The 21,727-nt window shown below is 35.1% G+C and overlaps 2 protein-coding genes across 18 annotated transcripts in view; one reads left to right on the forward strand and one right to left on the reverse strand.

Annotated features, from left to right (window-relative positions):
• The window catches only part of LOC131437922 (putative uncharacterized protein DDB_G0289263), a 109,030-nt gene that overhangs the window by 20,266 nt on the left and 67,037 nt on the right, over window positions 1-21,727 (reverse strand). For 10 of the 16 annotated variants that reach the window (XM_058607599.1, XM_058607597.1, XM_058607596.1 and 7 more), the window contains 9 exons: window positions 18,154-18,608; window positions 17,841-18,086; window positions 17,587-17,664; window positions 17,240-17,458; window positions 16,751-16,856; window positions 15,912-16,631; window positions 12,050-12,883; window positions 11,333-11,433; window positions 11,173-11,275 (listed from right to left, as the gene is read on the reverse strand). In XM_058607599.1, coding sequence (XP_058463582.1) covers window positions 11,173-11,275; window positions 11,333-11,433; window positions 12,050-12,883; window positions 15,912-16,631; window positions 16,751-16,856; window positions 17,240-17,458; window positions 17,587-17,664; window positions 17,841-18,086; window positions 18,154-18,608 — 2,862 coding nt within the window. The remainder of the gene's footprint in view (window positions 1-11,172; window positions 11,276-11,332; window positions 11,434-12,049; window positions 12,884-15,911; window positions 16,632-16,750; window positions 16,857-17,239; window positions 17,459-17,586; window positions 17,665-17,840; window positions 18,087-18,153; window positions 18,609-21,727) is intronic. The other 6 variants (XM_058607606.1, XM_058607610.1, XM_058607601.1 and 3 more) reach the window with 6 other exon arrangements.
• Window positions 1,708-4,830, forward strand: LOC131437923 (uncharacterized). Of its 2 annotated transcripts, none has more exons than XM_058607614.1 (4): window positions 1,708-1,886; window positions 2,095-2,439; window positions 2,494-4,002; window positions 4,063-4,830. In XM_058607614.1, the coding sequence occupies exons 1-3, from the start codon at window positions 1,818-1,820 to the stop codon at window positions 3,100-3,102; spliced, it is 1,023 nt and encodes a 340-aa protein (XP_058463597.1). In that variant the 5' UTR covers window positions 1,708-1,817; the 3' UTR covers window positions 3,103-4,002; window positions 4,063-4,830. The 2 variants fall into 2 exon arrangements, with proteins under 2 accessions (XP_058463597.1, XP_058463596.1); XM_058607613.1 differs by having other exon boundaries at window positions 1,712-1,886.

Here is a 21,727-nt window from a genome sequence, read left to right on the forward strand (position 1 = left end):
CTAGAATGAAAAATTGAAAAATTTGCAGAAGCATTTTTTCCAAACTCATCTTTTTCCAAAATTTTTTCCAGCGTTTAATTATAAACTATATTCCAAAGTCAATTCATGATTTCCAATTTTTTTTATTATCATGACTGGCAACCCTTACTGTATGGGTATACACTGAGCTAAATTCTCATTTTCACATTATATTATATTCTAATGATTTTTTACTATTAGCATTTCAATTGATAGCTACAAAGTGTATTCAACATCATGTTAAATATACAAGATAATCTTATGAAACATGAAACTCTTCGTAACGTTATTTTTACAAGATTTTCATATAACGAATGAAGTTTCCAGTCTGAGTCAAATTTATTGGCGCGCCCTATAACCATTACTAGATATCCACACAACATACATTGAAACAATTCATGAAGCGCATATTATATTCACTTCGAATTAATATAGATAGGTATCTATACCATATGACTAGTTTCATAACATTTATATATAATTTTTGGTGGAGGTCATCCCAGTTCTATATATCAGTTAAATAGATCAAATGCTTGCTATTTTATTGAATAAGTTATACATATAAGATTCAAATTAATAAAAATGCTGGGAAAATGGTGCTTAAGGGAATCAAAAACAATAAAAATAATTGTCTTATCAAACTATTGTTATATTTTTCGCATGTGAAGAGTTTCATAATGAAAATTTATTGTTATATTTCAACTACACTTACTTCTTTGGAACTGGCTGATTTCATCGGATATTTACTGTTACCAGACGAATCAGATGCACAACGAATCGGAAACTACTTCTTTTATCGAGGATTTGAGCTATACTAGTCGTTAGTTTTGCGAAGGAGAATTAGGATCCCGAAACTATAATTAAATAAGTTAAATCCTCTTACTGGACAGACAGAGTGATGAGACGTACCGGGTATTTATTTCATAATCCGTTAGGGCATATCCTTGAACGAAATTGAATGAAATATTAAATATTAAATTATATTGGCTTAAGTTTTATTGACTTTTCGCATAACTTGTATATGGTATTTTTATCAATATCATAAAGATTATGAAGATACAAAATTTATTGAACATCATTTAGATTCATAAGTGATAAGTTGTCATATGTCTTTTGTGAAATACCATCTGCGTACGATTCATAAGACATATCCAATGAATATAAATTATGTAACGAGTTAAGTTTCATCGTATTTTTATATACATTATATGGGATATTCTTATAACTTTCATTATGGTAACGTCTATTTAGGTTTAACGTACACTTTAAATAAAGATTATAAGTTTGCATATAACTTCTATAAATTATATTCTGCATATGATTCATATGACAAATCTAATGATTATAAATAAGATTTTCATTTCAGTGTAGGTTTTGGATGCAGGTTAAATACACGGTGTAGAATGAACTGGTGATAACATTTTTGTGTTAGTGCGTAAACATCTGCCGTTGCAGGCTCATCGTCTAGATACAATAACAGTTTTTATTTCATTTCTATCATGTTGGAAATATTTGAACACATAAATGAAAACTTCATACCAGAAAACACCACTTTGTAATTCAGCAATAAAGCTCTGAGCCACATTTTATTCCGAGGCAAGCCATATAGAATTTCGTGAGAAAATTAAAAACGCATTCAGAAAAGACTTATGTGATCACCAGTACATTCTACTTGGTGGGTTAAATACCATGCATAGGCACAATTCTTTTTTTTTTTTGAATAAATGAAGTATGGGATTTGAAAACAAGTTTGTGTAAAGTGAACAATTTTTTTAGCTTACATTTGATTTGCTTTTTATATGATGTCTCGAAGAAGACGTTATGATTATTTGTCGGTTTCTATGCTTGGAAAGAAGTACGAAACAAAGGTAAACAGAATACAGATTCATGTACCTGCACCATTATTTTGCATTCCGATCGAGTTCATATTATTTCGATCGAATGCGAAATTTGCATTCAGCAATTCGTTCTTCTAATGTTGTTTTTATAAGGAACTCGAGCGAAATACAGAATGGAAATTTTACATTTGATCAAAATATACAGAATCGGAATGATAAGTTTACTAAAATTTTTCAGCGTAAAAAACCGGCACGTCGGTCACAAGGCAATTTAGATAAAGAACATGTATATTTGAACGAATTTGAAGACCGAATCTCTCCAGAACTGACAGCAGTGCCAAGGAGTGTTTTTGCGTCGACAAATGAAACAGCCAACCAATCGTTGAATCCCAATATTCGGCAAGATGAAGATAATTTAAACCACGATTCATTTCAACTTTTTAATCAATTTGTGAGAATAGAGACACAAAATGCTGATGAGTTAAACAGTACAGTTGACAGTGAAATACCCAATGGAATACAACACAATGGTGAAAATATCGATGAATCAGGCAACATTAACGATTGGAATGATTTTTTTAATGTTTGTCAATATGGTATGCTCAAAGTACTTTCGGTAATTTGATTATTTTTTTAGGTGTTTTCGAAGAAGAATCATTCACAATTTCGAGTGAATTCGGATATAATTATAGCCGAAATTTTGTTCTTGGTTGTGAACTACTACGTTCGTCATAACTTGTCACAAGATGCACTAGAAGATTTATTGAAAATGCTAAATGTTATTAGTGGAACAAAATGCTTCCCTGAAAATTTTGAAACATTCGCGTCTCAGTTCCGTAATAACCCATATGATGCCAAACGTGTTTATTTTTGTACATTCTGTCAATATGATTTTGGAACAAACCTACCCAAGAAAGGAACATTATGCCCTATTTGTAAATCACAAGGACATGATTTTTTCGTAACTATACCTATTGAGCCACAACTTCGTGAAATGGTACTAAAATATAGCCTGGAAATTGAGCAGCATTCCATGGAAATCGAAAATAAGAATATTTGTGATATTAATCGAGGACGCGTAGCAAGGCGTTTAATGAAAGAGCATCCGGAGAAACATCTCACGTTAAGTTCTAATACTGATGGTGCAGCGTCTCGAAAGAGTACGACAAAAAAACACTTTACCCGGTTTTCGTTACACTTAACAATCTCCCGCCAGTACTTAGATTCAACAAACACAACCTTTTAATTGCTGCACTTTGGTTATCAAAGGAAGAACCCAACCTTAATTTACTCTACAAATATTTTTGCATAGAATTAAGAATACTAAAGAAAGGTATCTCGATCGGTAATCAAAACTATACAGTCAGTCTTCTACAAAATTGCGTGGATTCTGTGGCAAGATGTAAAGTTTTGTGTATGAAGCAATATAATGGAGATTACGGATGCACAATGTGTCTGCATCCCGGAAAAGCTACTGATGCAAGCCCAATAAGATATTATCCAAGTCAACGGTATCCCAAACGTGACGATGCGACCACTAGAAAAATGATGGATGAAGTTCAATTTACAGGTCAAGAAGTGCATGGAATATTAAATAAATCAGTTTTCGTGGCTCTGCCTGAATTCGATATCATAATAAGTCACCCTCCAGATTATATGCACGCAGTTCTTCTGGGGGTTATGAAACAGTTATGGGCAAGTCTAACTGAAAGTGAAAATCATAAAGCTCCATTTTACGTAGGACTTCGTATGAAAGATATTGAGAAACGTTTTCTCTCCTTCCGACCTCCAAGCTCATTCCCGAGGTATCCACGTTCATTGAATCAAGTAAAAAAATTCAAAGCAAACGAATGGGAAGCCATGTTATTACATTATATATATCCTAGTTTATATAAAATTCTTCCTGACCATTTATTGAACCATATTATGCTTTTATCATCTACAATATTTTTATTATTGGATCCAAATTTGTCTGAGGAAATGATTAATTGGTGCGATAAAAAGCTTAAACTTTTTGGTTGCCAATTTGAGGCTATTTATGGAATAGGACGAATGACTTACAACGTTCATTTGATGTCTCATTTAGCAGAAACTGTTCGAAATCTTGGAGCATTGTATAACTCATCATTGTTTCCTTATGAATCAGGTAACACAGACATGTAACATCAGTAACTAAATATTAACCATCTTTGTTTAACATTTTCAGGAAACGGAATGCTATTAAAATTTTGCAGTGGCAACAACAAACCTGTTCTTCAAATCGAAAAAAAATATTACTTGAATAAACTTTGTCAAAACAGCAGGGTGCCTCAAGATTCGGTCATTAAGCAGTGGGTTCAGTCTATATGGTTCAAGAAACATTCTATAGTTCAGTATAATCCTCAAAAAATATTTACTGTGAATAATTCTACCCTCTTCGATAATGATGTAACACAACGTCATTTCAGCTATCATTCTAGACTGTACTACAATCGCTTAAATTTGTGCACAAAAGCTGCTTGCTCAGATCTCAAATATGATGATTCATGGATTTGGATCAACAGTAATTTTTTTCGTATTCATGCTATTCTATGCGATCAAGCAAATATAATTTATATACTTGGCCAAAAGTTGGATACTATTAGTTTGTTTCCTAATATGTATTCCTATACTTTCACGGATGAAGTTAGAATTATGAAAGTTACGGATTCTTTAAAGCAATGTATTAGTATGAAAGTTGAAACTAACGGTGAATACATGAGATTCATTTCGATATGCAAAAAGCAAACACAAGTTGATTAAAAAGAACTTTTAATAAATAATGTATCATTCTTCAGATGCTATTCTTGTTAAAAAGTTAGATTGAAATGAAATGCCTTGTGTTCCTGCAGGTTACATCAAATGAAAATAACAATACAAAATAATTGGAAACCCAAATATGTTTACATGTATTACTAGCCAATTAAATGCCGTTATTATATGCCCTAAACCGAAACCTATGCTGTGAACCTTTTATTTCATCTAATCTTTATCCGATTAATAATCCCGCGTTAAAACGCATTAAATCGAATGGAATCTCATACTTTTTGATTAGATAATACTTTTTGATTAGATAATAACAAAAGAAGAACTAAACGAGCTCTTATACCAGATCGAGCAATTGGTTTACTATTAATAGCAATTCAATCAAAATATATGAATACCAATATAATAGTTCGTTATGCTATGATAACAAATTATGCTGTTCTTATGATACTGGGTTGCTATTCCCTTCTGATCGGGAACAGGAATACGATGAGATTTTCAGATGTTTAGCAGCTGAATTCGAGCTTACTGAACTTGGAAATATTCAGCGTATCGGCTGAATACGAGAGGAGAAGCAGTGAAACAGGTATTGTTTGAGTAATAAGGCGTATATTAAAAAATTGGACAGTCGTTTCGGAATGCAGGATGCTAAGGCATTGAAGGTAAACACAGGCTACGTGCAGCAAAAGGAGGAGAATGAGATATTGACTACAAATGAGAAGTTCCGAAGTCTCATCGGCAGTTTGCTTTCCCTAGCTGTGCAAACTTGACCGGATATTGCTTTGGCTGGAAACATTACCGACCGGAAATCCAATTCGGGGTTCTTGTTTCAACTCGGCGATGGCACCATATCGTGGATGTTTTTGGTAAAAGATCTGTTCCGGTGAACGTTATTCTTGGAAATGTTATATCAGGGAAATGAATCCTAGGAAATAGTTTTCTAGGGAATGGTATATAACAGGATTAGTTTACATTCTAAAGTTTTGTTTTCTAGACATTAGTACTTGGCTTTTTATATTCTGGAGAATAATTCTCTGGGAACCAGTATATTAGGGGGGTTAGTTTTTTGAAAAATAGCACAATTTTGCAAAAAAAAAAATCCAACGAAATGGTTTCTGTGAAATGAAGAAAAGACGCTTATGAAAATTCAATGCGAAAGTAAAAAACTGCGTATCAAATAAGATATTAAATTTTATGAAATCATATTATATTATATAATATATATTAATAGTTAATATAATATAATGTAATATAGTATAATATTTTACATAATATTATATGAACTATGTGATTGCATCAGGGTATCAATAAAGTTAGAACTGGACAATGAAGTGTTGTGCCAATCGGAGTCAAGGAGAAAAAGTGTTGGTAGACCGCTACTGATACATTTCGCTCGAACAGTTGTAAAATACTTGACGCGCCCTTCTTGAATAAACCGTCTCGTAGAAAGCTTGACAAGTAATGAAAAATTCATTATCTAATCTCTTGGATCATACGGTTGGAAAAAAATTTTCTGTTTCTCGCAATTTTTCGCGTGTGTCACTCGACACGGTGCCGCCCTCCACCTTTTGGTTGCATCACACAGCGGTATGTTGAATTTAAATTGGTAATGAAATTTGAAGTTACTGTCGAGTGGAACCGAAGAGCAAGATTCGACCTACATACATGCATACTGTACTAAATTAAAAGAAACTTATTCGAGTTTAAGTGCTTAAAAATTGCTTGCGAATGAGAAAATTGACAACTTGATTCTTTGATAATAATTGATTCTAATTATTTTTATTATTGTTATAATATTAAGTCGCTTCACCCTCCCGTGGTTGATGGGCTTGACGGTATTGCAAACATCATCAGATACGATTAATTATTGTTACAATTCAATATAAATATGTGTTATAACTTTTAGTTTAAGTTTTGAGTTTATTGAGTGAGGCATGAAACGATTTGAACAAGATGTTGATTGCAATACGCTCCAACATCCGGGGTTGGAGAGGCCGGTAGGGCTTAACTGAGCTCTTTTTTATGTTTCATTTTCATACTACCGGCCCTTATTACCGATGTGAAGAGGAAATTAAGCGAAATGAACGTACCCCAGTCAGGTTTCACACGATAACGGAATAGTTGAATGGTGAATTAAGTTCATCTTTGACGTTTATTCTGTGAGGTTTGTTGTGCTCGTGTGGGATCTGATGGATGAGGTGATATGTGAGTGAAGTATAAGTGAAGTGGAATGCAAGAACGGTAATAAAGGCTATTGTTTCAGCTCAGGACTAACGATCGACCAATAAAAGAGATAGAAATTGGGTGACGGCACCCCCATTCATCTCTAATCCATTAGTCATTTCATATATGAAAATCATTGGTTAGAGCGAGATATGTTGTGTCTATTTGATAGATTGACTTCGAGAGTGAGATGAGGTTAAGAGTATTCCGCGTCGCTATAACAACGATATCGTACATTTTCTGAACTACTTTTATGCGGTATTGCTTATCAGAGATGAAGCAAAGATTTTGTATTTGATTTCATCACAATTCATTTATGTAGGGCTTAACTGAGCTCTTTTTATGTTTTATTTTCATACTACCGGTGCCTATTACCAGTGTGAAGTGGAAGTTAAGTTGAGTGAACGTATCCCAATTGGGTTTCACACGATGACAACAGGTGAACGGTGAATCGAGTCCATATTTGACGTTTATTGGTGGTTTGTGTACAATGGATTACTGTGGAATGAGATAGAATATTGTAGAGTAGAACGAAATAATAATGACTTAACCAATGGACAAACTACTGATAGCTGTCAATAGGTGTTCATCCAGTTTGTATTGTGAGGATGTATCGTTTGGGACTTGATGGGTGGGATGATGTGTGAGTGAAGTGTAAGAGTAACTGCATGCAAGAATGGTAATAAAGGCCACCGTTTCAGCTCAGGATTAACGATCGACCATTAGAAGAGATAGAAACTGGGTAACGGTACCCCCATTCACCTCAAATCCATTAGTCATTTCATATACGAGAACCATTTGTTATAGTGACATCTGTTATCTCTGTTTGATAGATTAACTTCAGAAGTAACATGAAATTTGGAACATTTTGCTTTGCTAAAACAGCAGTATTGAACAATTTCCGAGCTACTACTATGCGTTATTGCTTTTTAGAGAAGACGCAAAGACTTTGTATTCGGTTTTATCACAATTCATTTATTAAAAGTCGAGTGATCGCTAAAATAACATGGTGACTCTACTAATGAGATGTTTTTTATTATCATTTATTTTACCCCGGCTTTAACCATTTTGGTCGTTCACCGGGTAACTAATGAGATGACTATTGGTACACTAGTTCTAGTTAGGATCTATTAGAGTAGAAATAGTAACTCAATGTTGTAATGCTTGCGTGTGGAATACATGTGGGTATGTATGCATGTGTGAATGTGTGTAACTGTGTGTGTATGTATGTGTTTTTGTGTGTATACATTTTACCGTTATATTAAATTGATAGTGATACATTGCGATTGGGAGTCTAGGTTTACTTGCTACTCAAAAAGCCTGAGTTTATGGTAAACACAGATAATGAACAATCGAAGATAATGAAATGGAAACATGTTCTAGGGGTGATAGCTAAATAATTAAAGAGTAAAATTATGCTTCGTAATAGTCAAATATCACTGAGCGTTAGCGACATGTTTACATTTCCTTATCCGTTGAACCATTCTGAGTTGGTAAAACACACATAATGTATGTACAGTACACTAACCCTTGATTTCTCTATCTTGCTGCATGACACGCCGACAATGAGAGAAAGAACCGGATGAAGCAGAAGCGCTTCTAAAACTCAACAGAACAAGAGGAGAGAAAAGAATGGAAGGAAGAAGCAAGAAGGGAATAAAAAAAAGAAGGAAGGAAGGAAGAAGAAAAGCGAAAAATTAGAGAATTAGAGAGTGGAATGGAATATTGGTTAATATAGTTAATATTGGAAATGTTGGTAAGAAAAATAATATTATTGCATACAACTAACTTTTACATTCAAGGAACAAAATAACATATCATCAAAGGACGGAGTGGAAATAATGTAGAAGGAAAAAATACAACGAAACTCAGTTGAAATGAACAATGGGGGATAAGGTAACACAAAACTAAAGGTAAGGAAATCAACATTATTAAAAAATGCTGGGTTACAATGTAATTTCCTCATATTGAAAGAGGCGTTTATATGGCGCGCATGCGCTTTTCGGCCTGATGCAAATTAACGGGAAGGGCAATACGTATTGGACAAGGCTGTAAAAAGCTGATTGGAACCCTTTCTCCACCAAACTGTAATATAAGGAAACTATAAGGAATATTAAGTCGCTTCATATATCCCCTCTCATTGGTTGGTGGGCTTGACGGTATTGCAAACATCATCACATACAATCAATTAGCGTTACAATTTGATCAAGTTGGAGAGGCCGGTAGGGCTTAACTGAGCTCTTTTTTATGTTTTATTTTCATACTACCGGCACCTATTACCAGTGTGAAGTGGAAATTAAGTGGAGTGAACGTATCCCAATTGGGTTTCACACGATGACAACAAATGAAAGGTGAATCGAGTCCATCTTTGACGTTTATTGGTGGTTTGTGTACCATGGAATACTGTGGAATGAGATAGAATATTGTAGAATAGAATAAAACAATATTGACTGAACCAATGAGTAAACCACTAATAGCTGCCAAACGATGTTCATCCAGTTTATATTGTGAGGATGTGTCGTTTGGGACCTGATGGGTGAGTGAAATTTAATAGTTAGTGCATGCAAGAACGGTAATTAAGGCCACCGTTTCAGCTCAGGACAAACGATCGATCAGTAGAAGATTTAAAAATTGGGTATCGGTGTCCCCATTCATCTCAAATCCATTAGTCAGATCTGAGATCTGTTATCTCTGTTTGATAGATTAACTTCAAGAGTAACAAAAATTTTGGAGCATTTTGCGCCGCTAAAACAGCAGTATTGAACCATTTCCGAACTATTTTTATGCGCTATTGTTTCAAAGAGACGAGGCAAAAATTTTCTATTCGATTTTATCACAATTCATTTATTGAAAGTCGAGTAATCGTTAAAATGGTAACACTGTCAAGGATCAACCGAAGATAACGAAATGTGAACATGACATAGTAATACTAATAAAACCAAGTGTTAATATCATTTAAATAAAAACGCATGTCCTCAGTTCTTATCCGTTAAACCATGATGAGCGGCAATACAAATATGTCACTAAAAAACACTAATCCTTTTTTTTGTGGTATCGGATGATGAATCAGGATGAACAAACAATATACAAAAAGTTTACAAACAAGGAATAAGAAATTAAATACTAGCAAAAACAATACGAAAATATTATGGATGTGGAGCTGAAAAATTGGAAAATGTTTTAATTTACATTATCTTAGATCTTCTTGGTAAGAATAAAAAATCACTGCATACAAGTAACTTTTACACTTAAGGAAACAAAATAACATGTCAGCAAAAGTACGGAATGGAAAAAAAGTAGAATGACAACAAAAGACACTTACGAAACACAGATGAATAGAACCACTGGAATCGAGGTAAAATAGAATATAAACTATGACCAAAGGTAAGAAAACTCACATAAATAAATAATAAAAACTGTTGGGTAACAATATAATTTCCTCATATTGAAAGAGGCGTTTATATGGCGCGCAGGCGCTAATTCGGCGTGATACAAATTAACGGGGTGGGCATACATTTTGGACAGGGCTGTAAAGCTGATTGGAACCCTTTCCTCACCAAAATGTAATATAAGGAAACTATAAAGAATATTAAGTCGCTTCATATATCCAGGTTCAATTCAATTGAGATTATTCGATTCGAAAAATATTTTTAGTGACTTTAAAACCAACCAAAGTGCAAACTTAGCTAGCGGTTTAAATTGAACTGCTATGCGCGAGATGGAAGTTCATTTAAACGCTAAGAAAATGGAAACAAAATATGTGCTTTTCGCACAACCCAACAAAAAAAAACACTAAAAGTTAACTGTGAAGCTTTGTGATCGTCTGCTGACAATTTTTATATTAGTTAAATTAGGTGACAGTGCTTTACTTAATCGATCTTTCAGTTCCAGAACCTAATGCTATGATTAATCAATTATAATCATTGAAATCTAAATTAACAGCGAGCAGTGCCGTATTTCCTGTTATACATCTGATACGCCATTATGCTGGCTTATGGGCTTTTCTTATCACGCTGTTGAGGGAGTAAATTAAGGAACGTCACTAGGTTTGGTGAAATAGTATCCGAACCTATGAGTATAAGCAATATTCGGTTCAGTTAGCTAGTCTCTACTGTAATCCAGCAGTGAAAGTGTAGAGTGCACATAATCAAATCAATGGAATCACTCATGATTTATTATTATTATTATTATTATTATTATTATACCAACGGGTCACTTCCGGCTAAGTCGTTCTTTCTGGTGAATCCATAGCTATCCACGGATCACAGGTTGAGAATCGCTGATGTACATTTACTACAATTATACTTACTTGGTGAGTTTCCAGCAGTACTATCGAGCAGGTACGCAGGAGGAGGCGGTAAACTTTCTGAGGAAGTATAAGCATGACTTTGCTGAGATAAATTTGGCGAGCTCTGGAAACAACATGATAGTTAGAAAATTTAAATATATCTCAAATTTTGTGCACTTACAGTTCCCATATTGGGGTTTGGTGTCACACTGGAGCTTCTCCTAACAGGAGGTGGAGGTTTTATAGTATTTACAGAGGACCGTCGAGCGACCCGGCTAGCTCCTGTAAAATGAAATATTTTATTTATTTTGCACATTGTGGGGGAAAATTTATCTTATTGTATCGTAGTTATCACTTCTCAGGTAATAATTATAATTATATCGCACAGGTTCAAAAACCTTATAATATTTTCATTATCATCAAAAATGTAACAAAAATAAATCGAATTCAATCCCTAAATATAAATTTACTACTCAATTTCAATTATTAAGTTCTAAACCAGCAACAGAACAAGAACACATTTTTATGAAGCTATTACTGATTCTTGTGTAAATGGCAGTCCCATTTCGCACCAATTCATATTGGTATTGCATTAGTAAATCCGAAAAATTTGCCTGATTAATAAAACTTTTGTTCAATTCTAGTTCACAGTGAATGGAATCTTTAGTATTTCCTCAACTTATCTACATTAATAATGAAGTCTAAGCTTGCTGCAATGATTTTAGAGTACTGAAATTAAATAAAAACAAATTTTCTAATCTACATTAAAATATTCAAACTAGAAATAGTTGTCGTCTAATAGATGAGTATGAGTACGATGTTTAAAAACACGAATTAAATAAAAAATGTCTAAAATGACGACGACATACAAATAAATTAAAAACAACAAAACACAAACCAGTTAACGATGCAGGTCGAGGTGTGATTGCAGGCTTAATTCTATTAATGCGTTCATCGGATGGCATTGAGATCAACGAGCATTTCTGATTACCATTGACAAAATGTTGCTGCGGATGTTGTTGTTGTTGATTTATCACATAGTTGTTGTTGCCACTGTTATTGTGTAAAGTGTGTTGTGGTGACGCCATCGTGGGAGTTGTGGCGTTACTAGGCGGCAACGAAAAGCATGGCGTGGGTGATCGAGAAAGTCCGAACGATGATAACGCTGGTGAAGCAGATCGTGAATTTAGTTTAAACGAACTGAGCCGTTGTTGACTTTCGACACTGATTGCGTCTTCAATGCGTGTTGAATCACTTTTCGAAACATCCTTGCAACGTAGAACCACCACCTCGCTCATGTTCTGACTGTAGTAGTTCTCCGGATCAACTTTGCCGAAATCATTCTGTCGCATTACAACAATTTCTGATTCATTCAGATGCACGAAAGAAGGATTTTCAAATCCAGTGTTAGGGTATTCAGTCGTATCACTACCTCTTTGGTTGCCCTTGTTGATGTCACTGTCGCTGTAGTTGAACGAATAATCATTTCCAAAACTAGTACTGTTTAATGATAAACTCAGTCCTTCAATGTTCATCGAACTTGAGATCGACTCTTTATCGTTACGTTCGCTTTCGTTCGAATCACTGTTATTCGACGATACATTACCATTGACGCCTTTTTCAGGTAAAGGTAACAGATGCTCTTCTAATCGTAACTCGTGCTCCTTTTGAAATAGGTCTAGTTCACCAATTAAATTATTTAACTCCTCAATCGTTTCTTTATCGATTCGCTCTAAAGCGTGGCAATATCAGCAAGCAGCAGAGAGCGTTTAGCAACAAAATCACAGCATTGGCAACAATGATTTGTTTTCGAATAATAATTGGCAAACATAAAAAGAACAGGACCACAGAAATGCAGGCGCGTACACAACATACAATCAAATGAAAAGAAAAAAAAACATTGCGAACGAATAACGAATGGTGTAGTACAATTTGCTAAAATATTTTAGATTCAGTGCATAAAATGAATTTCTTCAATGTGTATTTTTTTATCGATATCATATAAAGAAAGCTACAAAATGCATGCAATGATGTTTCCCAAATTCTACTTCTACTGCAATATAAATATACTAATAAAATTCTAAGTTATTATATCCAATATGATTTAAATTTTTTTCCTCTATAGTATTGCAGTGTATTGTAAATAAAATGTTATTTTTCTGTTAGAGAACAATCTTAAGACAAGTCTTAAGTCAAACTGTTTTATGATATAGGTTAGTCATCTCATATGCGAAAACTAGTAGTTAAAGTGAGATCTACTACCTCTATTCGATAAATTTACTTCCATGGTAAAATGCGAATATGTGCATTCTCTTCCAGGTTTCGCGACACTATTACAGAGGTATTCCTTCATAGAGCCTAATCAAAGATATTGTATTAGTTGATTAAAAGTCGAGTAATCGGCAAAATAACGTGGCGACTCTACTGATGATACGCCTCTCGGTACAATATTCTTATTTTTTCTGATTTTCACTTTCCAAAATGCTTAAATAGAAAACCGTTTTCTCAAATATTTCAAATGCTTATTTCCACGAAAACCAATACTTTTCGCAATCAGTAATTGATATCAGTGGTGTATAATTTTGAAAAAATGTAATAGAATCGTTGGAATATATAATGGTTATAGACTTACGACATTGCTGAAAAGCAAACGGAAGATAGCATAAACAGTGCATAAAAGAATTATGAGGTATTGAAACTCGGGCTCGGGTAGAAATGTTTATTAACACGTTGACTGCCAACCTACGAGATAACTCGTATATTCTGGTCGTATGAGAATGGTCGTGGCAGTCAACGTGTTAAAGGGGTTCAGGATTAAACAATTTCTTATAAAGACGATCAAGTATTATAACCCGAAAACGAAATCGACGGGTTCAGTACCAATTCGGGTTTACTGCGAATAGTTTTATTTTTGATTGAGTACGGGTCAGGTTCGGGTTTCAGAATTTTCATATCTGATCATCTCTAATAAGTACATCAATGATCAATCAGTCATAAATGTTATCAATCCTCAACATTCTCCTGATCAATTGATCTTATATAAATTATCGTTTCTGGAAGGGAACTAGAAAGCTCATCGCGGAGCGATTCGAAATCAGAGATCATTACTACCACTATCTTTAATCGAATTTTAAATATTTTGACCTTTAACAATATTTTGTTTTTTCAAGAAATAGGGTATTACCACCATATTATAGACCATCCATATGAATCTTGCAGCTGCTGAATTTGCTCTTAGGGGAGGTTAACTAAAAGGTAGCACGAATGTGTGAATAAAGATATGCCGATGTCAAAAGATCGCTTTGACTTGAAAATCTACATTGTTCGGTAAGTTATGAGGTGTGATTTTTTATAGTACAAATAGAAAAATTCGTTGTATGTTCAACGAACTGAGCACTCATGCAAAATTACCGAAAATATCAGCTAAAATTACTAAAATCGAAATTAAACAGCTGAAATGATTAAAACGTCGAGGAGATGAATTGAAAGGTGGGCGAAAAGATACGAAAAAATGTCGATGACTTTCTCGAATGCGGGTGCAGAATCCAGAAAAAAGTGGTAGAGCAGATGTTTTGGAATATCCCTAAACTTGCCAGAAAATGAATTCAAGTTAGTCTCATTACGATTAGGCTACGTTAACAAGACGCCAAGCGTAAACACTGTTTTACAAGCTCAAGCCCTCTGATTAGCGCTCTCCGTATGAATAAAATGCATGCGCTAAATGGAGAAACATAAGGTTGGATGTCGGTCAAAAACTATGTTTTCGAGACTTTATGGTGAGGGTTTGAGTGAAGCGTGCTTGGTTGGGAAACATCACCGATTCTGTTCAGTGCATTGTCAAGTATGCAGTAAATATTACCATAGTTTGGAGGTGCTGTTCAGAGCGGGAATTTGATTGCATGAAGCTTTTCATGCAGCATTCGAATGCAACAAAAATACTTGCAATTTACAATCGAGGTCGGCGTGAAATATGATTGGACCTGATAACAGAAATTGGGTCTTTCAAGACGACAGTGATCGGAAGTATCGAAGCCGCGCCACTGTCGCCTACTTAAATTGATCTTACCAATATCTCGACGTAAATTTTATCGAAAATTTCTGGACCATTATGAAGAACACACATGGAGTGAAGCATGTTCACAATTTAAAGCTATCTCGGAAAATTCGGGAGATTTGGTCATTTTTGCCCGGGTTGGCGGTTCAATTTATAGGGTGCTGGTCTTACAAGCCAGTTGTCGTATGTTCAGCCCCAACCTGGTTGTAGCACCAGCAATGATATGGATCTGTATGCTATAAATCGGCTGCGAAACACAGTATGAAAATCTCACATTCGATCGCAACACAGATTCGAGAGTACAATGTTTACTAATTCATTGCGCCGAAGCTTTTTCATTGTATTGCACTGCAAAGAATAATACTGAAAATCGAAAGCTTTTGAACTATTAAATTAGTATAAATTTAATCCATAAAATAAAATGATTTAATACTCGGTCGAAATCTCCAAATGTAAGCAAATATAAATTACACTAGGAAAATGAACCTTATGCGTTAGTCAATAATAATTATTTTGCTATAAATTGTTAGCTTATTTGTAAAAGTATTGAGTGAATTTCATGCTTTGAAAATAGATGTATTGTCAAATGATCCCATCATTGCATGCACGTAGTTGTGATGAATGTATGTGCGTTGTTAAGAAGCCCATTTACGCTTAGAGTAGCTGTAGCATTAATGTACGGGACCGGAATGAAGTTATCACTTACCAGCATCTCGATCTGGATGTAGACCTGTTGTTTTGTAAATTTCTTCGCCTTTGTGTCCGTAAACGTTTTCAACGCGTGTTGGTGTATTTAATAATACTTGCTGTTGATGTTGGTTATTGTTGATTTGTTGCTCAAACATAGATGTTTTCTCTAGAACTGAACCGGTACATTTAAGGATATCTTTATCTGTGGTGAATTGAGATTGGTTGTTAGTATTATCTTGAATTGATGGGTTATCATCGAGGTCATTCGGTGCTGACGACGACAGGTGTTTATTGTTATCATTATTACTTTCGGTTTCGATTGTAGTAGCCACGTGTTTTGGACTCGTTGGAACGCTTCCATCGACGACACTTTCACCATTACCGCTACCAGATCCAACAACCGACATCGCACTGCCGCTGTAGATGGGTGTCTGGGGAGATTCTGTTTGGGGCGTATTTTGTGGAGTCTGAGTGCTGCACGCAGATACATCTGGTGAACTAATTGCATTAGTGGCACATGAATCTGGTGAAATGAGCGACGAAGCGGAAGACAACACTGGTGAATTCGGTTGCTGAAGCTGTTGGTATCCAATTGTTTGTGGCTGTATTGGAGTTTGTATCACCGATGGGGACTGGTTAGTTGTATTATTGTTATGGTTGTTGTTAGTAACTTTGGAGGCGGCCATCGATGCCAGTTCAGTCATATTGACGTAGGTGGGCTGTAGTTGTGGGTGTTCTGTAAATTTGCCGAATGTGTTGTGTATGGTTAGAAAAAAACTTATAAAACCGTTATCATAGTGGTTAGATATATGATAACCAAACAGCGCATATCGTGTAAAATTAGCGAGTACTTACCTTTGGTAATGTGGGCTGGAATAGGTGAAGGGCATTGCCTTGGGGCGTTTGTATTTGCATTTTTCATGGAAGCTGTTGATAATGGCCTTTCTAACGATGAACAACGCTGAAAAACAACACTCATATTACTCTTAGTAGATTAAAAAAAAATGTCAACTGTGTTTTCAATTGGTTTCTTGCCACACTGGTCAGTTAAAAATGATCCTATGGTCAAGCTGAACCATTGTAAACTACGCGAAAAGTTTTCGTCTTACTCGTCACACTGAACCCGTCTCTTAATATGTTTTTCCAAGGAAAATATTCGTATATTTTGAATCTCATATTTAGCTCACAAAATCATAAATTATTCAGTTATAAAATATTCTATGGAATTTATTTTTGGATTAGTAAAATAAAATAATATCTTATGAATGACCGATTGTGAGGAAAATTTCGGCTTGCGATTTTCTAAAATCTACACATTAAATATTCATCAAATATATTCCTTACCACAGGGAGCGGCGGTCGGCATGATATGTTAGCAGGAGACTTCTGATTCTCAGATATCGTTTCCGGGTTCTGGAACGTATAAACTGTGAGCGCTGGCCGTTGGTGACCTTTCTCATATGCTGATGAAATAGTATGAGGCCGATCAGCACTTGAAGCGTTGTCTTGTGTATGCGGAGGCCACGTAGAAACCGCATGCGATTGACTAGCAAGTGTGGAGGCCTTCATTGTACCGTAAAAGAGAAAACAACATCAGTAATGAGATTCAAATATCACATTAAATGAGTTGAATTTTCAACATAGTAATCTCAAATTAGGCAAACTATATTACAAAAAATAATAAAATTAACCTGCGAAGTTAAAGCTGGCGAAGAACAAAATCCGCTATCACTAGATTCACCTGGTTTCAAACGTATCGCTGGGGAGTACTAAATACCAGAAATTAAAAAAATAATAAACATAATAAATATGCGATACATAAGAGAAAAATATAAGTATTTAACCAAAATGATAGAATATCATGCATTGGTATACAAAATCGAACTATTAAAATTACATCGACAAACTAGATTGTGGCACTCTCAATAATCACAGCATCCCATACCTGTGATAGCGATCGCTGGAACTGATGACCTGGAGAACCACTACTGCTACTGTTCATTGAACTAATTGAGCATACCGAACTTTTACGTGATCCTAGCGAGTTCGAACAGCCTCCCTGTGAATTGGAACCGCCGGGTGAATCAGGGTAAAAATTGATATTCGTTTTTGACTCTAAAATTAGTTCTTCTGAAGCTTGCGGCAGGATAGATGGATCTTTCGTTACTATTGCTATTAATTGCATTGCTTCCTATCAGAAAAAATAAAAAAAAACTATGTAAATAATGAACAAATGCATGAACGGCAGGAAAACCTACTTGTAGATGACTTAATTCTGACATCACCTCACATTCCTCGTGAACCACGGGTTGTAACATATTTACAAACGTGCAGTATCGTGACCGCTCTTCGACCATGATGGCCCGTAGCGACTTCCGTTCCACCTCTTCGAGCTCAGTTCGCCGCAGTGTCACATCCTGCATGGAAGACTCCACCAGAATGTGCAAATTGTCAGCTTGACCTTTTTTGGCTTTCTTTTGCAACCGTAGGGTATCGCTGGAACGTTTTTTCAACTCCGTCCGACAGCGCTTGTACTCTTTGGCGTGGTCTTTATCTATAATAGCAACATGTTTTCTCCAATCCTCTAATTTCTCTTGGAGCGGCACAATCAAACAGTCCATGATCGCGGCGGTGAAGGTTTTCATTCTCGTTTCCACTGCCTTATGTCGTAAACACACGCGCGTCAGAGCTGTGCCTATTTCTTTGGTGGCACCTGAAAATAAACGAAATATGTTTAGTGGAAAATTTATGAGCTGGGTAAGAAGCAAAACTATTAATTTAAAAGCTTTGGTATTCAATAAGGATTCAGTTACAACTCAAATCACTTCTTTTCAATCTAATGAACTATTCCAAAGTTGTATTAAGGGGTTACACCACTGTAGAAAAAAAAGAAGAACTTTTTTGGGGAATTATTTTGGTATCCAAAAAATGGAGTTCTCCGAATTTTGTATAAAGCACTTTTTAATATGTATATTTAAGCACAAAAAAATAATCAGTTTAAAAAATTTAAAAACAAAATGGCGGCTTGGCGACATTTCCGCGAAAGTGCTGGATTTCGACGACCGGACACAAAAGTCAAGTAAATCTTGACCAATCGATTCAAAAATTTTACAGAATATTCTCGATAGTTATCTCCACAGAGGTGCGTAGGGGTTCACAGTATATTATGGATATAGCCGAAACAAGTAATTGGTATACAAGTGATATACAGAGCTGGAACAAATTTCTAGACAATGAGGGGACCGTGCCACCTGAGCCCATTTGTTCTGATCCCAGGGCCATTTCACAAAGCCAAGTTTTGATCGAATCGTACATTATTCTTAAAATAAATTTTGGTGTGAAAAAATTCTTCCAATCTAATCTAGCTACCGCTCGTTCGGATTCTACGAAGCCATAGAATCTACACTCATAGAAAAAATGAAATTTACGCTTACGTAAATTCAAGTATGCCGTAATTTCGTCGGTGATGACACAATATTACATCTACTAACATGTAAATATAAACTTTGCGTCTGTATCGATGTAAACTTTAGTTAAATTAACTGTGAAGATAATGATATGACTTCCCGGGTTGGTGGTTCAATGCATAGGGCGCTGGTCTTACAAGCCAGTTGTCGTATGTTCGAGTCCCGACCTGGAAGGATTCTTAGTGTCAATAGGATCCATAGTACTAGCCATGCAATGATTCTGTACACTAAGAATCGACTGCGAAGTCTGTTGAAACAGAAAGGCCAAATTCCACAAAAGGAATGTAATGCCAGGACTTTGCTTTTTTTATAATGATATGACTTATCTTTACATGCTATGTATTGTGAATGTTAGTGAATCTCGACGCTCCTTTTATGTGCATCTAAGAAGATGCAACATTTTTTAAGTGTGTAGCTTGGGGTAAACCGGAAAAACGAAAAAATCTACACAGATGTGAATTCCGCGGGAAGTAGGTGCTTCTGACGATGAATCACCGGCAGTATTAGCGACCTACGGTTATATCCCGGACATCAGCGACAATTGAGGCTTACGGATGTCTCTCCAAGAATAATCCATGGAGAATAATATATAAACCCCTTCGAAGAAGTGTCCCAGTCCGCAGCGAATACGAATGAGATGACCCACTATTGCTGATGGATGCCAAAGGTTGTAAGAAGAGAAAATGTATGAATGAATGAAATGAAAGACGGAATTGTAACTGTTTTTATTACAAAAATTAAATCTCTGGCTTTTTTAAGTTAATAGGAAAATCAGTAATTATTATTTTTTAATATTAGTCGGCACCATGAATACGATCCCTATTCGCAACACTTCGCAATTGATTTCTATTGTATATAGATAAATTGTTCGAGGGCCGTATAAATACCTTCCAGGGCCGTATCCACAGATTTTCTATAAACATTCGAACATATACGTACACTTAAAACACATGAACATAAACAAACAAACAAACGATTTATCAATTTTTAGTTGGTTCTACGTAAATTCCCCATAACTACGTAATGGAAAAAATGGAGCTTCTGAGCATATCTTTTCCCAACAAAATTATCATTTCTGTGAGTTTTCAATAATGCCATTCTGTTTCTCCGTTCAATCATTACAAAACAAATGTTGCCGGAGAGAATTGCATCATTACAGTAATATAAATGTTCTAGTGATAAAATTTTACTCTTTTTTTTATCAACTGTATAAATTACCTAATTACCAACCCATTTGGAAATCTCCAGTCAGTTTCGAATTCATGGGCGAACAACTATTCCATCAGCAGTTTCCACGGACGACTAATTTGGTGAAAGTTCTTACCAACGCCAAATGCATATGAACCGAATCACTATTATTAATAAATCATTATAATCGTGGTAGGCAGTGTCGTCACGATTATTATGGGTTTTGTGTTCCATTTATGTACTTTTCTGACTAAAGTTAACGACGGCTCGAAGCGCCAATGTAGCATGCGGACTGAAGGGAGTCTGCCATTGCAGCTTGCACCGTAAATGATGATTGTCGAACCGAGTTGTTCGTTTCTTCTCTGAAACGTAACATACAAGTGATCGGCGCTAGAAATGGTTTCACTGATAAAGCTGTGTTTATTTGTGTTGTTTTGATTCCCCGTACCATAGTTAATCTCATACTCAAGGAGATTGAGTTCCATCATTTAATTGAATTTATTAAGCATGACAACACTGTTAAATGTAAGTGCATTCATCTTTACATTGAGTAGATTTGTTTCGGTTCATAACTGAACTGAACGATTTGTATTTGCCACGTTCACGTTAATTTACAAATCATCAAAAGTAAAATACTGATGCAACAATACAGTCTTTCTCAGCTAGCAGTTGTAATTCATTAGGAACCTTAGAAAGTTTAGTTTAGGGCACGCTTTTCATTATTTAATTGATTACTACGAAATTTTGGTTGATTTAGGGTTGACAATATGATCAAAACCAGTGCGGTAAAATTTCATTTTCGAATGAAATTATTTGATGAAAATGAAATTTTTAGCTTTTCACTGTCAGAATATTTCAATTCTTTCAATTGACTTATGTTGTCCTACTCAAATGAGACCCACTGATTGATCGTCGATTGAATAATGAATCAAGGAATCAAGGAGACAAAATTATTGCGACAAATAGATTGAGGTGTTTTTGTTTATATCTCGAAATCTTCGGCGAAAAAATTCCAATGTGCTGGTAAACGACCACAAGGCTAAAACCTCTATAATCGAAATAGAAAGAAGAAACAAAAAACTATCATGCAATATATTATACCAAAATTCTAATGTATATAAAATCTTTCTCCTAATAATAAACTTAATGAACAAAATCAAGTAAAATTGGAATTTGT

This window comes from Malaya genurostris, chromosome 3 (assembly GCF_030247185.1).
Source record: "Malaya genurostris strain Urasoe2022 chromosome 3, Malgen_1.1, whole genome shotgun sequence".
Classification (NCBI taxonomy): Eukaryota; Metazoa; Arthropoda; class Insecta; order Diptera; family Culicidae; genus Malaya; species Malaya genurostris.

Excerpts from the sequence above, each read along its gene's own strand:
- LOC131437923 (XM_058607613.1), top strand. The coding sequence starts at position 3,273 with ATGAAGCAATATAATGGAGATTACGGATGCACAATGTGTCTGCATCCC. Across the intron at positions 4,003-4,062 it reads ATTGTTTCCTTATGAATCAG|GAAACGGAATGCTATTAAAA; the intron begins GTAACACAGACA and ends TAACATTTTCAG.